This window comes from Dermacentor albipictus, chromosome 1, assembly GCF_038994185.2.
Source record: "Dermacentor albipictus isolate Rhodes 1998 colony chromosome 1, USDA_Dalb.pri_finalv2, whole genome shotgun sequence".
Taxonomy (NCBI): domain Eukaryota; kingdom Metazoa; phylum Arthropoda; class Arachnida; order Ixodida; family Ixodidae; genus Dermacentor; species Dermacentor albipictus.
The window spans coordinates 154641314-154657152 of record NC_091821.1 but is presented as its reverse complement, the minus strand read 5'-3'; the positions used below and the strand labels follow the sequence as shown (position 1 = coordinate 154657152).

The window sequence follows — 15839 nt, the reverse complement described above, 5'->3', positions numbered from 1 at the left end:
CGTTCTGAAATGACAAAATATTTTGGAATTCTTGTGCATAATATATTACTAGAAAGGCCTAAACTGTGCCACTGTGCAGCTGCTTTGTTAAATTTCCGCTGTTTCTATTGAAAAAAAAAAATTGCATTATTGGCTTCACCAGTTGAACTTCCACCTTGTGGCCAAAATTTCAATTTTCATATAAAAAATAATGGAGTATGAAAATTTGAGTCCACAGTTGCATTCTGCGTAAAATTTTACCCTAGTAAGCACCCTACTGATAAGTCTTCCTTTTCCTATAAAAGAACGATAGTTTTTGCCATCACACACTTTTGTGAAAAAACACTGAGAAAAACAGTTCCAAATGTTCTGAAGTGCGTCATCTTATTTGAATTGTATCGTAGCAAATTCTCTTCCAGCGTACGTTGGGCCTTCTTGAATTTGGTATTGTTCTGTGGCAACAGTTGCTAGCTTTATTTTTTACAACGAAGCTGCATATGGTTAGTTTCTAGAGGATCGATGTCCGTTGACAAAAACCGTAGGCCAATCCCAAAGTTAGGGCAGTACTGGGTGGACTTGCAGTGGAGGTGAAGCAGGCTACAAGCACTTCGCCAACTTGCAAAAATAAGTTTAATATCTTGGGTCTGAATACAACCCATATTATATATTGACCTGATAAGAACAGGTACTACATTTTGACCCATGTCGGCGATGTCATATGTTCGCACCGCCCTTTCTTTGTCAGCATTCCAAGCACTTTCGTATCTCCTTTCCTTTCCTTCCACTCTCCCATGGTGGCGGTTCCGTTGAACTGTCATGCATGTCTAGTTTCCTCCGTCTCCTCAAGGTGGCAGTCTCATCGTCCATGCGAATGTACATAAAAATCATGGTAAAGGAGTCCATACCTATGTTCAAAATTATGTTTCACCTCTGTGTCGGATGCTAAACAACTTCGGGGGTCATCCACCTTCACGATGGATAAGCCACTTTTGAGCTTTTAAGTGCCTTGGCTTTTAAAGGTTACAAAGCACTGCCTGGAAAAAATTGCGGAGCGATCACATTATCTGTAGGAAAGCCAAACAAAATCTCCAGGTGCGGAGCTTCAGTTTGAGCGAAATGAGCGCTAGGAGAAATGACATGAAGTGGGCCCTGGACGAAGTAGCCTGGAAAATTTGTGGCGACAAGACCATCACATTGTGCCTTTTCACATTGTGCGTGATTCTTATCACTGCGAGCATCAGTCAGTGCATGGTATTTCTTCTTGCTCCCTGCTGCTGGGTACGACTGAACCATGGTGAGTCTGCGAGCACATTGAAATTGCAGGAAATGAGGACATTCTCATTTGTGCTTAATCACCAGTTTGTGAAAAACACTATTTTGAGCATTTAGAGTGTGCTGCTCAGGACAAAATTTTTTGCACATATTCAGATAGTAAAGGAATCTGAAAACTGCTATAATCTGGAAATGCATTTTCTTGGCAGAAAATTTCAATTATTTGCCCCATGTCCCCCCTTAAAGTTTGGAGAATTCCATGAAGCTGCAAGTATGATCCTTGGTTGCTGTAATTGCTTTCCAAGGGGGCTAGAATGCTAAAATACATATGTACTTCTATTTAGGAGTACATCAAAGAGCCCTAGCTGGGTAAAATTAGTCTTAAGCCTTCCACTGTGGCGTCATTATGGCCTCCTTTGTTGCTTAGGGATTAGCACCGTCAGATGATCACTTTTGCAGAATTTGTGCCCTAAGGGTTCACCTGTCTACATTGTTGTATGGCATTTGATGCCATTACATTAGAATGATTGTCAAACTGTTGTGCTGACCTTTGCAGTACTGGGATGGAAAGTGAACGTATTGTACAATGTTTTCATTGGGCATACTTCATTCATATTTATGGAAGTAGCATAATGTTTCATTGCCATACATGCCATTAAAAAGAATTCTGTCATTTTTCCTCATTTTCACAAGTGCATAGTTATCAGTTCTGCTGCTGTTTGTTTGATTGCTGAGTAAAGATAGCCCTGCAAAGTTAAGTACTAAGTGTAAGCCGGCTGTCTTAGATAGCATTGTGCTTGTTGCAGGGTTACCCCTCCACCTAAGCCAAGTAGGGCTCCTCTGCCCCCAGAGGAAGATCAGCTGCTAGTGCACACGCAGAGTGTTTACAGACGCAAAGTGTGCACTCCAATACGACAAGCAGGGCAGCCTGCAAAACCGTGTCAGATGCAGTTTCCATCTCCAGCACAATCAACCAACCAGTTGGACATACAAGCTCAAATAAAAGTGAGTGTCGTAGTTCCCTTACTTGCAAGCCTTGATAACAGAGCTGATGTGTATTATTTGTTGTCACTCTTTCAAATCGTCGGGGCACTAGCCAGGTGTAATACGTTCTGATATTGCACAACTCTTGAGCAAGTTTAATATATCATGTTATTTCAGACAGATTTTTACAGAGGTTGGCATACTCACTCATGAGTACACTCAATCATACGCTCATTTTGCAGTAGTGAGTGTAAATGACAAAGGGTGCAAGTAAACATGAGGGAGCGCCAGCATGTGTGAGTGGACGCCAGTATGAGTGTGAGTGAGTGCAGGTGTGTGCAAGTTGACGTAAACATGAATGCAAGTGAATGCCAGTAAAACTGAGTAGGTGTACTTACGTGAGTGGGTATTCGTGAACGCCACATTTGTGAGTGCTCGCCGCGGTGGCTTAGCGGCTGTAATGTTGCGCTGCTAAGCACGAGGTCATGGGATAAAATCCTGGCCGCGGCGGCCGCATTTCGGTGGGAGTGATATGCAAAAATGCCCTTCCTCTATGCATTAGGGGCATTTTAAACATGTGGTCAAAGTTAATCCGGAGTCCCCCACTATGGCGTGCTTCATAATCAAATCATGGTTTTGGTACGTTAAACCCCAGAATCCAATCCAATCCAATCCTACTTGTGAGTGAGGTTGTTGTGGGGGTGATCTCCTCTCCCAATGCAAAGAACATTGCGGTCCATTTCATGGTGCACCTCTACCTCATTCCAGATCATGTTAACCGTAACTGCTGAGGGGGGATCAGCGCTAAATGTTCCAACACAGATAAAGATGGGACGGGTACATGCATCGAACTTGTCGCCATTGTTGCTCCCCACCAGGCCTTCATCTCGTCGAAGAGCTTCTCATTTCTGGTACTTGACTGAATTCTCAACTACGCTGTGCGAAAAAAAGCATTTTGAAAGTGATGTCACTTGTCTAACAGGGGTATAGCCAGGAGGGGAGGGAGGGGCTTATGGGGCTTCAGCCCCCCCCTCCCCGAAATTTTTTCGTACTGTCATGCACCGCCGACTAAAGCAACCCCTGGCGCCGGAAATCATTCTGTATTTTGTCTAGAATGTCTTTTTGACCCTCGAAAAGATATTTCAGCATGAACATTTCGAACTCTGGCTGGATTTTGCAGCAACGCCCATGCACCAGGAGTCTCTTAATGCAAGGAGCCTCATCCGAGTACAAAGTTTCAAGGCTGCTTTGATGGCTAGCAGGCTCTTCGCGGCATCTCGTGCAGGCCGCGGAATCTACGAAGCGCGTGGATTTCAATTCCGAAACTTTATGGGTGTAAAGTTCTCATAAACTTTTGATGCGAAAGGTGCATTGATATTTCCCAAGTCACGATTTAGATTTTCAATTCCGGAACTTTGTGGGTTTAATCTTGTTATAGTCATTTGACGCCAAAGGTGCATTAACTTCTCTAAAGTCCTACATCGCGGACCATACAATGAGATAAGCCAAATAAGCACACTATCGGACAAGTTTACAAAGCACGCACCGAGGTTCGATGAAATGAAGTGTCGTAGTTGTTCATTTGTGCCATCATGTCACAGAAGAGAATATCAACATTTTTTTTTTCACCTGCGCCAAAGCATCCAAAGACACTAAAGGCAGCAAAGGTAACTACGTTCTTATTTATTTTTCTACTTTGACTTTTATTCGCGGGGACATTGTGCCTCTTCAATTTTCTTGTTCTCGCTACCCGCAGGCTGCAGGAGCCAGCCAGAGTGCATGCGTTTTTCTCGTGTTGCCCCGACCTCCGCGCGGCGCGCTTCGGTGCACGTTCGGTTTTCTCTGGCCGAGTGGATTTTCGCCTGGCAGAGTTTTGGACGCTTTCCGGCTAGCAGACGAAAAAAAGAAAATGGTCGCTCGCCGCCATCACTGTGGGGACTCGACGGATTGCGCCGCATTCGCTTGAGCGCAACTTCTCCGGAAAGTCTTGCCTTGCTGGTGCAGGACACCGTTCAGTATGCATATAGTTCTGTGTGGGCCAAGCATCTCATGTTTTCTTTGATAGTCCTTTGGTAGCCACATTAGGTACCCAAAGTAGGCATTCGATTGTAGCCAACATGCTTTCCTTTGCATTTCTTTCTTTCTTTTTTTTTCTTTTTCTTTCATTTTGGTGCTCCGGCCCCACAAAAGGAACAAAAGACATTGTTGCAGCACAACGAATTGCCGCATGATGAAAGTTCGATTTCATTACTTCATTTGCGGAAAGTAAAGGGTCATGGGACGCTTCAGTTGCCGGATACTCCTATTACGATTTTGCGACAGCAATTATCTGGACACTCCAGGCGCATTCCTGCCGCAGCCCTCATTTTCCGTATAAGACTAAGGGTGATAACATCGTGAACTCACGCCGCATGCTGCATGTGGGAGTGAAAGCGTGGAGGGGGGGCGTGCCTGAGCCGACAATGGTGGCTCAGTTTTGTGTGCGCAAGAGAAAAAAGCGTAAAGAAAGCACGCCGCCTTCCATCGCGCGCGATACATCGGGGGGAGTGAAGGGAGGGCCTTGGGATTTAGTGATCTGTGAATCTGTGATTGCCCAACATATTTATTTGCCTTGTTTGCTGCATTATATGCAGTGACTTTTTCTTAGATATGTAGATTTATTGAATACTTACACACATATTTAAATATCTTGTTGCGAGGTTTTGTGTATTGGGGGCGAGCTCCACCACTGAGAAAGCTGGCGCCACCGTCAGTGTGACGTGACATGAGGGATCACGTGGACACAGCGGCCACGTCGGCTGCTTTGGAACCGCCGAAGTGAGTTGAAAACGAAAGTTTGAAGTCCCACCTACGCTGCGGTTCTAATTAAGTGGTGAGGCTTTCCCGCCTTGGGTGTCTGCTTGACAACATTCAAAATCACTATAACAGCTAGTGGCTGCCTTTGGAGGCGTGCAGCATGGTAGACTACTGCTCGGTGCCGCAGTGCCGGACGTACGCGACGGAGCCCGGTGTCAGCCTTATTCACACGTAGCTGCAGCGAAAGGAGCTGCGTGCAGCTTGGTTGGAGAAGCTTAGAACCGGCAGACAGCCATTGGCTACAATTCGGGTATGCAGCAAGCGCAGACGCGAGGAAGATTTCTGCTACGGCGCCGGGACTGTGCGATGTTCGGTGAGTAGCAGAAAACGCTCACTGAGACGCTCGCCTGCGCCCGCTGCCCGGCTAATGTCATGACAGTTTGGTCTATGAACTTGGTGATGCTAGATACTGGCAAGTTCACCGGAATGGAAAGGGAGTGGTAAGACTCACATTAAAAAAAGGCATGGCATATGGTCATGTTTGTGTTATGAATTAACACACTGTATTACGAAAAATAAGCAGCGCGAAATCGCCCGCTTGTGCATACAGTGCGACACAACTTTAGAAGTAATCCTGAAACGTCCAAGAATTTAGAAGGAAAAAAAACATTGAATCGTCGCAACGGCACATCACAGTTGCCGTAGGCGTCGAATTCCCTTGTTAAAAGGCATTGTTTTTGAAGAGCTCTGATAACATCCACGCAACAATGCTTGCTTGTAGACTGTCCAATGCTCATATTCTGCGGCTTAAAGCTCAGGACACTGCGAAAACGCTCTCAGTGAAAGCGATATATTGTGCGTGGACATGCATGCAGACGTGCAGTCGGTCGCCGCAAACCCGTGCGATCACTGCTTGCATTGAGGCTTCATTGTGTTATTCGCCACTTGGTTATACAGCCCGCCCACTATAAGAACATATTTCACATAGTTTACGCTCAGCAATTGCCGACCTTTCACGCAAGCCGGTTCGGGAGACTCCGTCGGGGCAACCGCGCGCCGTGGCTTTCACTGTGCGTATTCGGTAAACAGATGGCGTCTGTAAATGATTCTGTGCTTTCAGTTTGCCCAAGATTATTATTTTGACAGTAATAAAGTTCCCTCGTTTTGAGAGTACTTGCAGAAATGTACAGGAGGGCTGCCGCATGGTGTTTTTATTAAGCGCCGTAAGCCAAACCTATGAGGAGCGCTCTGTGTGATCCCTCATACTATGCAAGGGAGGTGCTTCCAACAGATGGCTACTCCGTAAGTCCTCGCCCCCAATATATGCAGTGAACTTTGTTTCCAGTGACACTTCTTTTCCTTTATCAAGCTGTATCTTTGCATTTGTATATTTAATTGTATCTTCGCATTTCCAATGTACAAGGGCAAGTCAAATGAAAGTGAGCCAACCCACCCCACTCAATAATGGTTCGGTTCATTATCTGCGAGGCATGCGTGCAGCACACAGGCATCTCTCATTTAGAAAAGTGACCTGCAGGTGTGAGGATACATGTTCTTTAATGCTCTCATACACTGGATATAACATGGTTGCATGACATAATGGACGCTTCAAAAGTTGAACAGCGTGGTGTCGCGAGGTTTTTGACAGCTGAAGGTGTTTCCTAAAAAGAAATTAGTCGCTGTATGGCTGCTGTGTACATTGAAGATTGCATTTAATTGGCCACTGGGAAGCGTTAGAGCAAACGATTCAAAGAAGGAAGTGAAAGTTGCAAAGACGACCCAAGACCGGGCCAAAGCCACCGTGCTGCAAAATGTGCATCCTCGTTGTTAAAGCATTTTTGTCCTGCGAATTTGTTTTTTCTGTGGTGTACAACCTATATATATATGAACGCTTGACTTCAGTCAACCAAGAGAACAGGCTGGCTTCAGGAATGGATATTCTACAATGGATCACATCCATGTCATCAACCAAGTAATCGAGAAATCTGCAGGGTACAATCAACCTCTCAATATGGGTTCATAAGAGTAGCTTGTTGAGCTAGTTGGTACATAATTACACTAGGATCAAATCGAGAGGCAGACAGACAAAGCAAGCGTCCGGTCGCTTTGTCTATGTTTGCCTCTCGATTTTTTTCTGTTTCAAGTTTGCTGGCGTTCTCCTAGTATAACACTATATGGCTTTGATAGATTATGAAAATGCATTTGATTTAGTAGAGATACCAGCAGCGATAGAGGTGTTACATAATCAAGGAGCATGGGAGGCATATGTGAATATCTTGTAAATACCTACGAAGATTCCACAGCTACCTTGGTTCTGCACAAGAAAAGTAGAAAGTTACCTATCGAGAAGGGGGTCAGGCAAGGAGACAACCTCTCCAATGGTATTCACTGCATGCTTGGAAAAAGTATTCAAGTTATTAAACTGGGAAGGATTAGGAGTGAGGATCAACGATGAATATCTCAGAAACATTGGGGACGAATTACAACATATGATTGAGGACTTTAACAGAGAAAGTATAAGAGTGGGGTTGAAGATTAATATGCAGAGGACAAAGATAATGTCCAATAGACTGGCAAAGTAACAAGCGTTCAGGATCGCCAGTCACCCTCTAGAGTCTGTACAAGAGTATGTTTATCTAAGTCAATTACTCACTCTGATCATGAGAAGAAAATTTACAGAAGAATAAAAATGGGTTGAAGTGCATACGGCAGGCATTGCCAGATCCTGACTGGAAGCTTACCACTACCATTGAAAAGAAAGGTGTACAATCACTGCATTCTACCGGCGCTAACATATGGGGCAGAAACTTGGAGCTTGACAAGGAAGCTCGAGAAGAAGTTAAGGACTGCGCAAAGAGCGATAGAACCAAAAATGTCAGGTGTAATGTTAAGAGACGGGAAGAGAGCAGTGTGGATCAGGGAGCAAACGGGGATAGCAGATATTCTAATTGACATTAAGAGAAAAAAAATGGAACTGGGCAGGCTATGCAATGTGTAGGATGTATACCCGATGTACCATTAGAGTTACAGAATGGGGGCCAAGAGAAGGGAAGTGCAGCCGAGGACGGCAGAAAACTAGGTGGGGTGATGAAATTAGGAAATTTGCACGCTCAAGGTTGGAATTAGTTGGCACAGGACAGTGGTAATTGGAGATCGGAGGGAAAGGCCTTCGTCCTGGCAGTGGACATAAAAATAGGCTGATGATGATAGAGAGAGAGGTGAAGGAGTTGGAGGTTGGTAGTTGTTGGCAGAGAACCCCCCCTTGAAATAAATTTTTGACTACGCCACAGACTGTGCGAGCCTGCTGCTATCGTAAACAAGTTGAAAGCTGGAGGAATCACACAAGTGCGATTTTTTTTTTCCAGGAAAATTCTGTGCCCATCTTTTACAGGGTTCGTACAGCTTGAAATCCTTTAAAACCCTTGAAAACCCTTAAATTGGAAAAAAAAGATTCAAGGGTACTTTAAACTCCTTTAAAAAAATAAATGGCCAGTCTTAGCTTGGTTAAGCCAAGAATGCGTTGCATAATGCGCGGTCTTCTTCTTCTTTTTCTTCTTCTTCTCTCTCTCTCTCTTTTTTCTTTTCTTTTCTTTTTTTTTTTGTTTTTGTTTTGAGGGTGAGGTATCAGGCGCCGGCGCAGCGCCCCTAGCGGGAGGAGAGGTAGTCAGGTGGTGGCTGCGGCCGCGTGCGACCGCGCGAGTTGGGGCCCAGCTTTTCCTCCGTGACGTCACACGCCGGCACAGCGCCCCTAGCGGGAGGAGTGGGAGTCAGGTGGTGGCTGCGGCCGCGCACGACCGCACGAGTTGGGGCACAGCTTTTCCTCCGGCTGTCGTGACGTCAAGTCACGTGGTTGCGCTCAAGGTCAATGGTGGCTGCCCGGCCGCGCCCAAGGGCTGAACTGAGTGATTTCAATATGCAACGCATAATAAATGCACGCCCTTAATTCCTTGAAAACGGGTTGGGGGTGACTTTTGAACATTCACAGTAACTAATTTCGCATTGCGCCTATGCCATGGACAGTTTCTTTTGGGAAATTATCCTAGATAATTTTCTTTCGAGAGTGTCACTGAGCAATGTAATGTGTCATGTTCACAGCAACAAAGGTCTAGTGTGTTTAAATTACCATTGCATGGTGGAGCTAGACAAAACCTGATCAAACAACCAGGCTCTCCAACTACTTTTCTTGCTTTGCTATTTCACACTGCTGTGATCATGGCTCCATTTTTGAGCCTGAGGATCTAAAAATGCCTGGCGGAAAGTAGGTTCCACCAATTTGGACCTAATGTGACGAGCTGAAGCAGGAGACTGCTAACCATCATGCTAGAAGCTGATTGACATCCTTACAATTGGAAAGTCAACTCTGAAAAGCCAATTGAAGAGCTTGAAGTGTGTGTCCTACTTGGCAACTGCTTAGCTGCAAGAAATTGCAGCTGAGAAGATTTCACTATTTTCCAATGTATGTGTATGAATAAGGTTTGTTTCTTCCTCCTAGAAATTCAACCTTTGTCATCCTTGAAATTCGCTAATTCTTTTTGTATTTTAGTCGAATGTTCTGTATGAACCCAGCTTTTAGCAATTATTTAACATCAAAATGCTCCAAGTTCTTAAAATTTATTCTCTTTCTTAAGACGAATATGTTTGATTGAAACAATGTATTTTATTTCTAGTATTTTTTTCCGCTTACAACCATACTGACTTCCTTTAGCCTTTTGGCAGTTTATTTACATTAAAAGGTTGTCCTTCCTGGTACATTGGGCAATATTTGCAGTCAGCACGTTGTGATACGGTCCCTGTTTGAATATTTTATCCAAGTACTCCAGGGCTAAACAGATATAGTGGAGCTGAGGTACTGGTCATGCAACTCGGTGCTCTTCTTAAAATTGTTATTTAAAAAAATTGGCTGCCTAAAAAAAAAAGTATTTTTGGGGGGGGGGGGGGGGAGGGGGGGTGCCTGTTTCGCACGTGTGATGTCCAAGTGCCCTGTTTTGCATTCACATCTGAGTACATCATGAATATAGCTACGCTTCACTATAACACTTGTCTAGTGGTCTATAACACTTGTGGTCTAGTGCTTGTGTCATTACCAGTCTGCCATTGTCTTGCAGGCTCTGTGCAGGGAAGCAGAAGCTCAGTCAGTGGTGATGGCTCAGGCAAGCCGGGCTTTGGATGTGTGTCACTCCACCATGGAGTTTCTTGGCTCTGCTGAACAAGTGGAAGGAGAACGCCTGCTTTTGCTTGCAAGTAAGTCTATTAGTTTAAAATGTGTACTTGTGTGAACACTATTCTCTCTGCCCTTTGTGCATGTTTGAAGATACTGTCATTATTGCCCTCTGGAATTAACTTTTGATCGTGGATTCTGGAACTATTAGCGGAGCGCAGGCACGCTTGCCTAGCAGAAGTCGAACGACTCAAGACACGTGGTGGCTGTGGAGATGATGAAGTAGTCCAAGAGAGGGCCTGTCTGACCCTGAGTCAACTGCAGCTGCCGCTCAAGCGAGAGTTTCTGGCTGCTCAACTCGAAGGAATTCTTGGTAGGTACATTTTCATTTGCTGTTAATGCAACTTACCTCAGTGTGGTATGTTTCGCTTGTGCTAAAAATCATCTGGTAGCCTTGATGCCATGGAAATCGCATCACATAGCATACGAGGGCTTATTGGAAAGGTACCAACCTGCCGTGGTGTCATAGTGGCTTTAGTGTTGTGCTGCTAAGCTTGAGGCTACAGGATCAAATCCTGGCAATGGCGGCCACATTTCATTGGGGGGCAAATGCAAAAGCACTCATGTACCGTGCATTGGGTGCACTTTAAAGAAACTCAGGTCGTCAAAATTTATCCGTAGTCCTCCACTACGGATAAGTGCGTAAGTTGCCTCATAATCATATCGTGGTTTTGACATGCAAAACCCCAAAATAATTTTTTTTTAAACAATTAGTCAAGTACCGGCTTTTTTGTTTGCATACTACATAACGCTTGTGATCGAAAGAATATTCCACATCTGCCACCATGACCGTGAGCAGCATCGGCCAACACACCCAGAGCTAGATCTAGTACATACCGTAAATACTCATGTATAACACAGACCCGAATATAGTGCGAGGTGATATTATCGAAGAGCAAAAATTGAAATTAAAAAAAAAATGTGGATCTCATGCACTGTGATAATCAATGTAAGCGAAGCTTTCTGTGCTGTTTGCTTTGATTGATGATAATTAGTGATGATGTTGACGGCAAATGTTTAATTTCTTCAAGATTTATTCCAACACAAGAGTGGTGAGTTGATGTTAAATGTTACCTTGCATGTACCACTGCTGTTTGTCTCTGTAGCACACGGAACACACAATGAGATGTGCTTGCTTGAGGTGGTGTTGTGCGCCATTATTCATAACCTACGAGAAGGTTAGAATTGTCATTGCCTCACATGTCACATCAAGTAGGGGCAAAAGTGTTAAACTTTAATAGAGTTATGAGGCTGTACATGCTGAAAACACAATTAGGTTGTGAGGGATGTCATAGGGACGCACTCTGGATTAATTTTGACACCATGGTGTTCTGTAATGTGTCCCTAAGTCTAAGTGCACAAGATTTTTTTAATTTCGCCCCCGTTGAAATGCGGGTGCTACAGCCGGAATCAAACCCGTGACCTCGAGCAATGCCATAACCACAAAGCTACCATGGCGGGCACAGAAGGGTTGATTTGACGTGTGATCACATCCGTAGTGTCGCCTAGACCCTACGGTGTGCTTTAATGCAGCTCTGCTTTTGCACGCTCTGCGTAAGTTGCCCACTTCACAAATTTGCATGGTGTTTATTTTTCACAAATAGTAGAAAAGTACCGTACCGTACCTTAAATTTATCCTGTTTGCCCGCAACCGCAGTCGTGTTTCCTTGCCTTCTCTCATCACCTTCTCCCAGTCTCCCTCACCCGCTCCCCCTTGTATGGGAACTGCGAGCAAAAATTCACAAGGCTGGTATAGACTTGTTTTGCAACTGCATTGGTTCTACCCATTCTCTGCCTCCTCTCCTCCCTCCTCTCTACCATTCTCTGGACTTGCACACTAGTAGAAAGGTAAGCACAGCAATATCTGCAATGCTTTTGCGTGGAGGTCACAAATAATTACTGCTGTTTGGAGGCTAATATGGCGATGCGCACGGAGCTCCAGAGGGCATTGTGCACATTCAACACGGTGCACATGTCCAAAAAACTTTTTCGCGTTGTCTTTCCTCTATGACTCGCTCCTGTCATGTGTACACATGCTCTGAACCACCCCTCGACGCGGTGTAACAGACAGCAGCAGTAGAAAAGTCGAAGGAAGAGGCAAAGAAAGCTTTGCTTTAAAAGTTTTATTTGGCCTATAACATGAGTGCAAAAAACTTAAATCGAAAGTGAATTACAATGTGAATGAAAGACATTGGACTAGAGAGATGACATGAGCACTGAAAGTACTCAATGAAAGATTTTGTTTGATGATGATCCAGACACTTAGTCGCCGCACCAAATCAGGAAAGTGCCACCTCAACTTCAGGGAACTCTCAGTTCTTTGGCTCCTGGAAATTGCTCGTGCTGCTGTACGGAAAAAAGAGCAGCTTTCTGTTTTCGCCAACCGCGAACGCTGCCCTCGTTAACACAAAGCTGTCAGCCTGCGGCACAGTTGCCAGTATTTCCCAGGATAGCTAGAAAATATGGTGCGGCAGGTGCTCAGGCAGGACTCTACTAGCATGCATGACAAGAATGTATCAAGCTATCAATAACATAGGTACATGGGATATACAATACAGGGTACTCTTAATAAAGGGAACACCTAATTAGTATACCAGCACTGATTACAGCTCAATTCTAGTATATGAAGCTCTGGGAGATATTTTTTTTTTAATCAATAGAATTTCTATTGAATAGAAGTGTTTCCTCACCTCTGAAACTAATGAATGAGTGATGTTCTGTTGCACTGAATACCAATGAGCATCTCAAATTAATAGTGGACCTGTGTTTTGCGGCAACCTTTTAGTTTTGCTTTCCAGTTTTTCTCCAAAATACAGAAGGGCTATCCTAACTTTACGGCAGGTTAGTTATGGCAAGGCCAATCTGCGTGACAGACAAAAGGACCACTGATCATGTGGCTCGATCACCGCTCCGCGCGTAGCCTTCGTCGACAGTAAGGAGCAGGCACCGTCTGCGCCATTTTCTTGATAGGTTCAGCATGATTTGCCACCTGTCAAAGAATGAGCCCACCCGACTCGGCCTGACACAAAACTTGAACTCGGCTCGACACTGTCAGGGCTTTGTCACAGTGACAATTTTTTTTTTTTAGATTGAATGAAATTGTATTTATCATATTAAATAAAAAGCAATTAAACATACAAAACCTACTATATTCAGAAAACTGTCACCACCACATCATAAGTCATCACATAAAAACAGCAAGTTGTCCAGCGACTTGTGCTTCAAGCAAGTATTTCAAATTCTTCAAACAAAGTCTTGTTGCACTCAAGGGCCGATCTGCCATGGCATCCATTTTCTGGGCTTGAGTCAGGCTCTGTACATGTTGCCAGATGGAAAAATACAGTGGCTTCAGTCAGTCCCGAGGCAGAGTCAAGATGACGACGGGCTGCCCGAGCTCAGCCCATAGAGGCAGCTCAGGTACGGGCTTCTGGGTCACCCGGAGCTCGTGCACACCTCTACCCACAAGGCCCTCTCAATGCCCTCTCAATGCAGTACTTTCATAAGCTGCCTAAGCATTAGCCAACTATCCTCTCACCCTCCACAAACTCCTGCCAATGCAGGAGGTACTATGTGTACAGCCTGACACCTGTCATGTGCCCGAGACCACAGTTGACATTGATTTGACCATGCTGTGTAATATGTTAGTGCTCTCATTTTCCTCTTTCTCGAAAGGGCAACACCATCCAGAGGAAGATAATCGTTACAAGGAATGAATTTCCGTTCTTTGTAACTGCCTTAACACTTTAACAGGAGAACATTTATTATGCGCTATCTTATAAGTACCGAAGCATCTCACCATTTTGACAGAGGTGTTTGTCACTTTAAAGTGATTACACAACTCTTTTGTGATGAAGTTACAAAATTCATTCAGTTTGAAGGTGCCCTCTTAACCAATGTCCTCCCACAAGAGGTTATTTTTTTCTTTTTTCAAGGCATTTTGTTTTAGACTATTAATTAATGGCCGTAAGTTACATCTTGCCACATTTTTAGGCTTTCTTCGGTGACTTAGCAAGTTTCAGTCCTGGCGAAGATGCAAGTCTCTACTGGCATGCGCAGTACTTGGCATAGTGGCAGGTGATCACAATATCTACTATTTTGCCTGGCACGCTGCCCAAGCTCGTTATGGCTCTCCTAGCAGTTCTGCTTGCGACTCCTGTATGTGAAATAGCACATGTTCTTTACAGTGTAAGGAAGCTAGCCAATAGCTCCTTTAAGACAAGCATAGCAATGTCTCACCTTAAAGGTGACAGGGATTTCAAGCAAGTAACAAACATTGTTTTGAGCAAGACTATACAGTGTCTTCAGTATGTGAATGCACAGTATTTCGCTTGAATGTTCATGCCAAGGCCTAATAACTGGGCTGATTGTTCTAATTTGAAGACATGTTGTAAGGTCCTGTTAAACATCATTTTTGTTAACATGCATTTTTTTTATTATTCACAGCCTCAATGTTGCATGTTTTGACTTGTATTTGTGGATATTTCCAGGGGAAGATGTGCATTACTTTCTGTGCCTTGTAAAGCATGGAGCCCAGGTGCTGGCCAGCCAGATGCTGTCGACCACAGACAATGCTGGTACCAATGCTCTTTGCTTCAGTAACCACATGACTCTGCGGGATCTCAGGGCAGACTTTGCAGTCCAAGTACAGATCTATGCCTTGGTAGGTGAATATTATGTTTGTTTCAACTTGGATGATAGACGATATGCAAAACCTGCAAGTGTGCTTCTCCGTACATCTTGGGTGCAACTAAGATGGTGGACCTTGGGCGAAAATCGCAATTGAAATATCGACATGCAGGTCAGTGACATCATTCCTGCCACCGTCCATTCTCTGCACTGTCGTAGGTTTCAAAACAGGTATCTCATCTTTAACAGCATTACCAGCAGAAATGCAGCCATCTTGATTAGGGAAAGTTAGCTTTGCGAGAAAGCCTGCTTATGGATTGTGTTAAGTTTCTGACTTTAAAAAAAAATCTTGCAAGGGTTGTCCTGCTGGGTTTTTCATCCTATGCAGCATCAACACTTTGTTCATTTGGGCAGGCATAAGATCTGCATCTAAGATCGTGCACTTGTTAAATCCACTACGTATTCCTGGTTCACCACTGTAATCTGGATTAGGAGACTGCAAGTGAGCAGAAAGCAATGGAAAATCTTGATAAGGTGATAAATTGACCAATTTCAGTGTATGATGATAAGTAAGCCTAACCCCCTCCTCATACTACCCTCGTCCCTGCTTTAAAGGTCCCTAATTTTTCTCAAGTTTGGAACTTAATGCCTCCAACTACATGCACAGGTGACATGTATAAAACCCCGCAAAGTGTGGAATTTGTGTGATAGCTCAGTGGGTAGCACACCTGGCTCCCAACTGCACATTGTCGCATTGCATCAGTTCAATCCCCAGTGGTGGTTGTAGTCAAGGTTTGTTTTTCTTTCGTAATATGGTGATAGGGATGATGAGGAGGGGATGAAGTGAGCAGGTGCCCTAAAGATGATGGCAGGCAATGATGACACATTGATGACAATGGTGGCATTGTTAGGATGATGGTGCTAGAGGGGACAGGTGTGTGGGTGGACAAAGCAAACTCAGGGT

General features: G+C 44.4%; 1 protein-coding gene and 1 pseudogene across 3 annotated transcripts in view; one reads left to right on the top strand and one right to left on the bottom strand.

The window, feature by feature from the left end:
• Positions 1–15839, top strand: part of LOC139050930 (anillin-like) — an 84686-nt gene that overhangs the window by 35609 nt on the left and 33238 nt on the right. For 2 of the 3 annotated variants that reach the window (XM_070527795.1, XM_070527802.1), the window contains exons 9-12: positions 2058–2256; positions 10137–10272; positions 10401–10562; positions 14737–14909. In XM_070527795.1, coding sequence (XP_070383896.1) covers positions 2058–2256; positions 10137–10272; positions 10401–10562; positions 14737–14909 — 670 coding nt within the window. Of the gene's footprint in view, positions 1–2057; positions 2257–10136; positions 10273–10400; positions 10563–14736; positions 14914–15839 lie in introns of all 3 variants that reach the window. The other variant, XM_070527808.1, reaches the window with a different exon arrangement.
• Positions 513–694, bottom strand: LOC139055047 (U2 spliceosomal RNA; annotated as a pseudogene).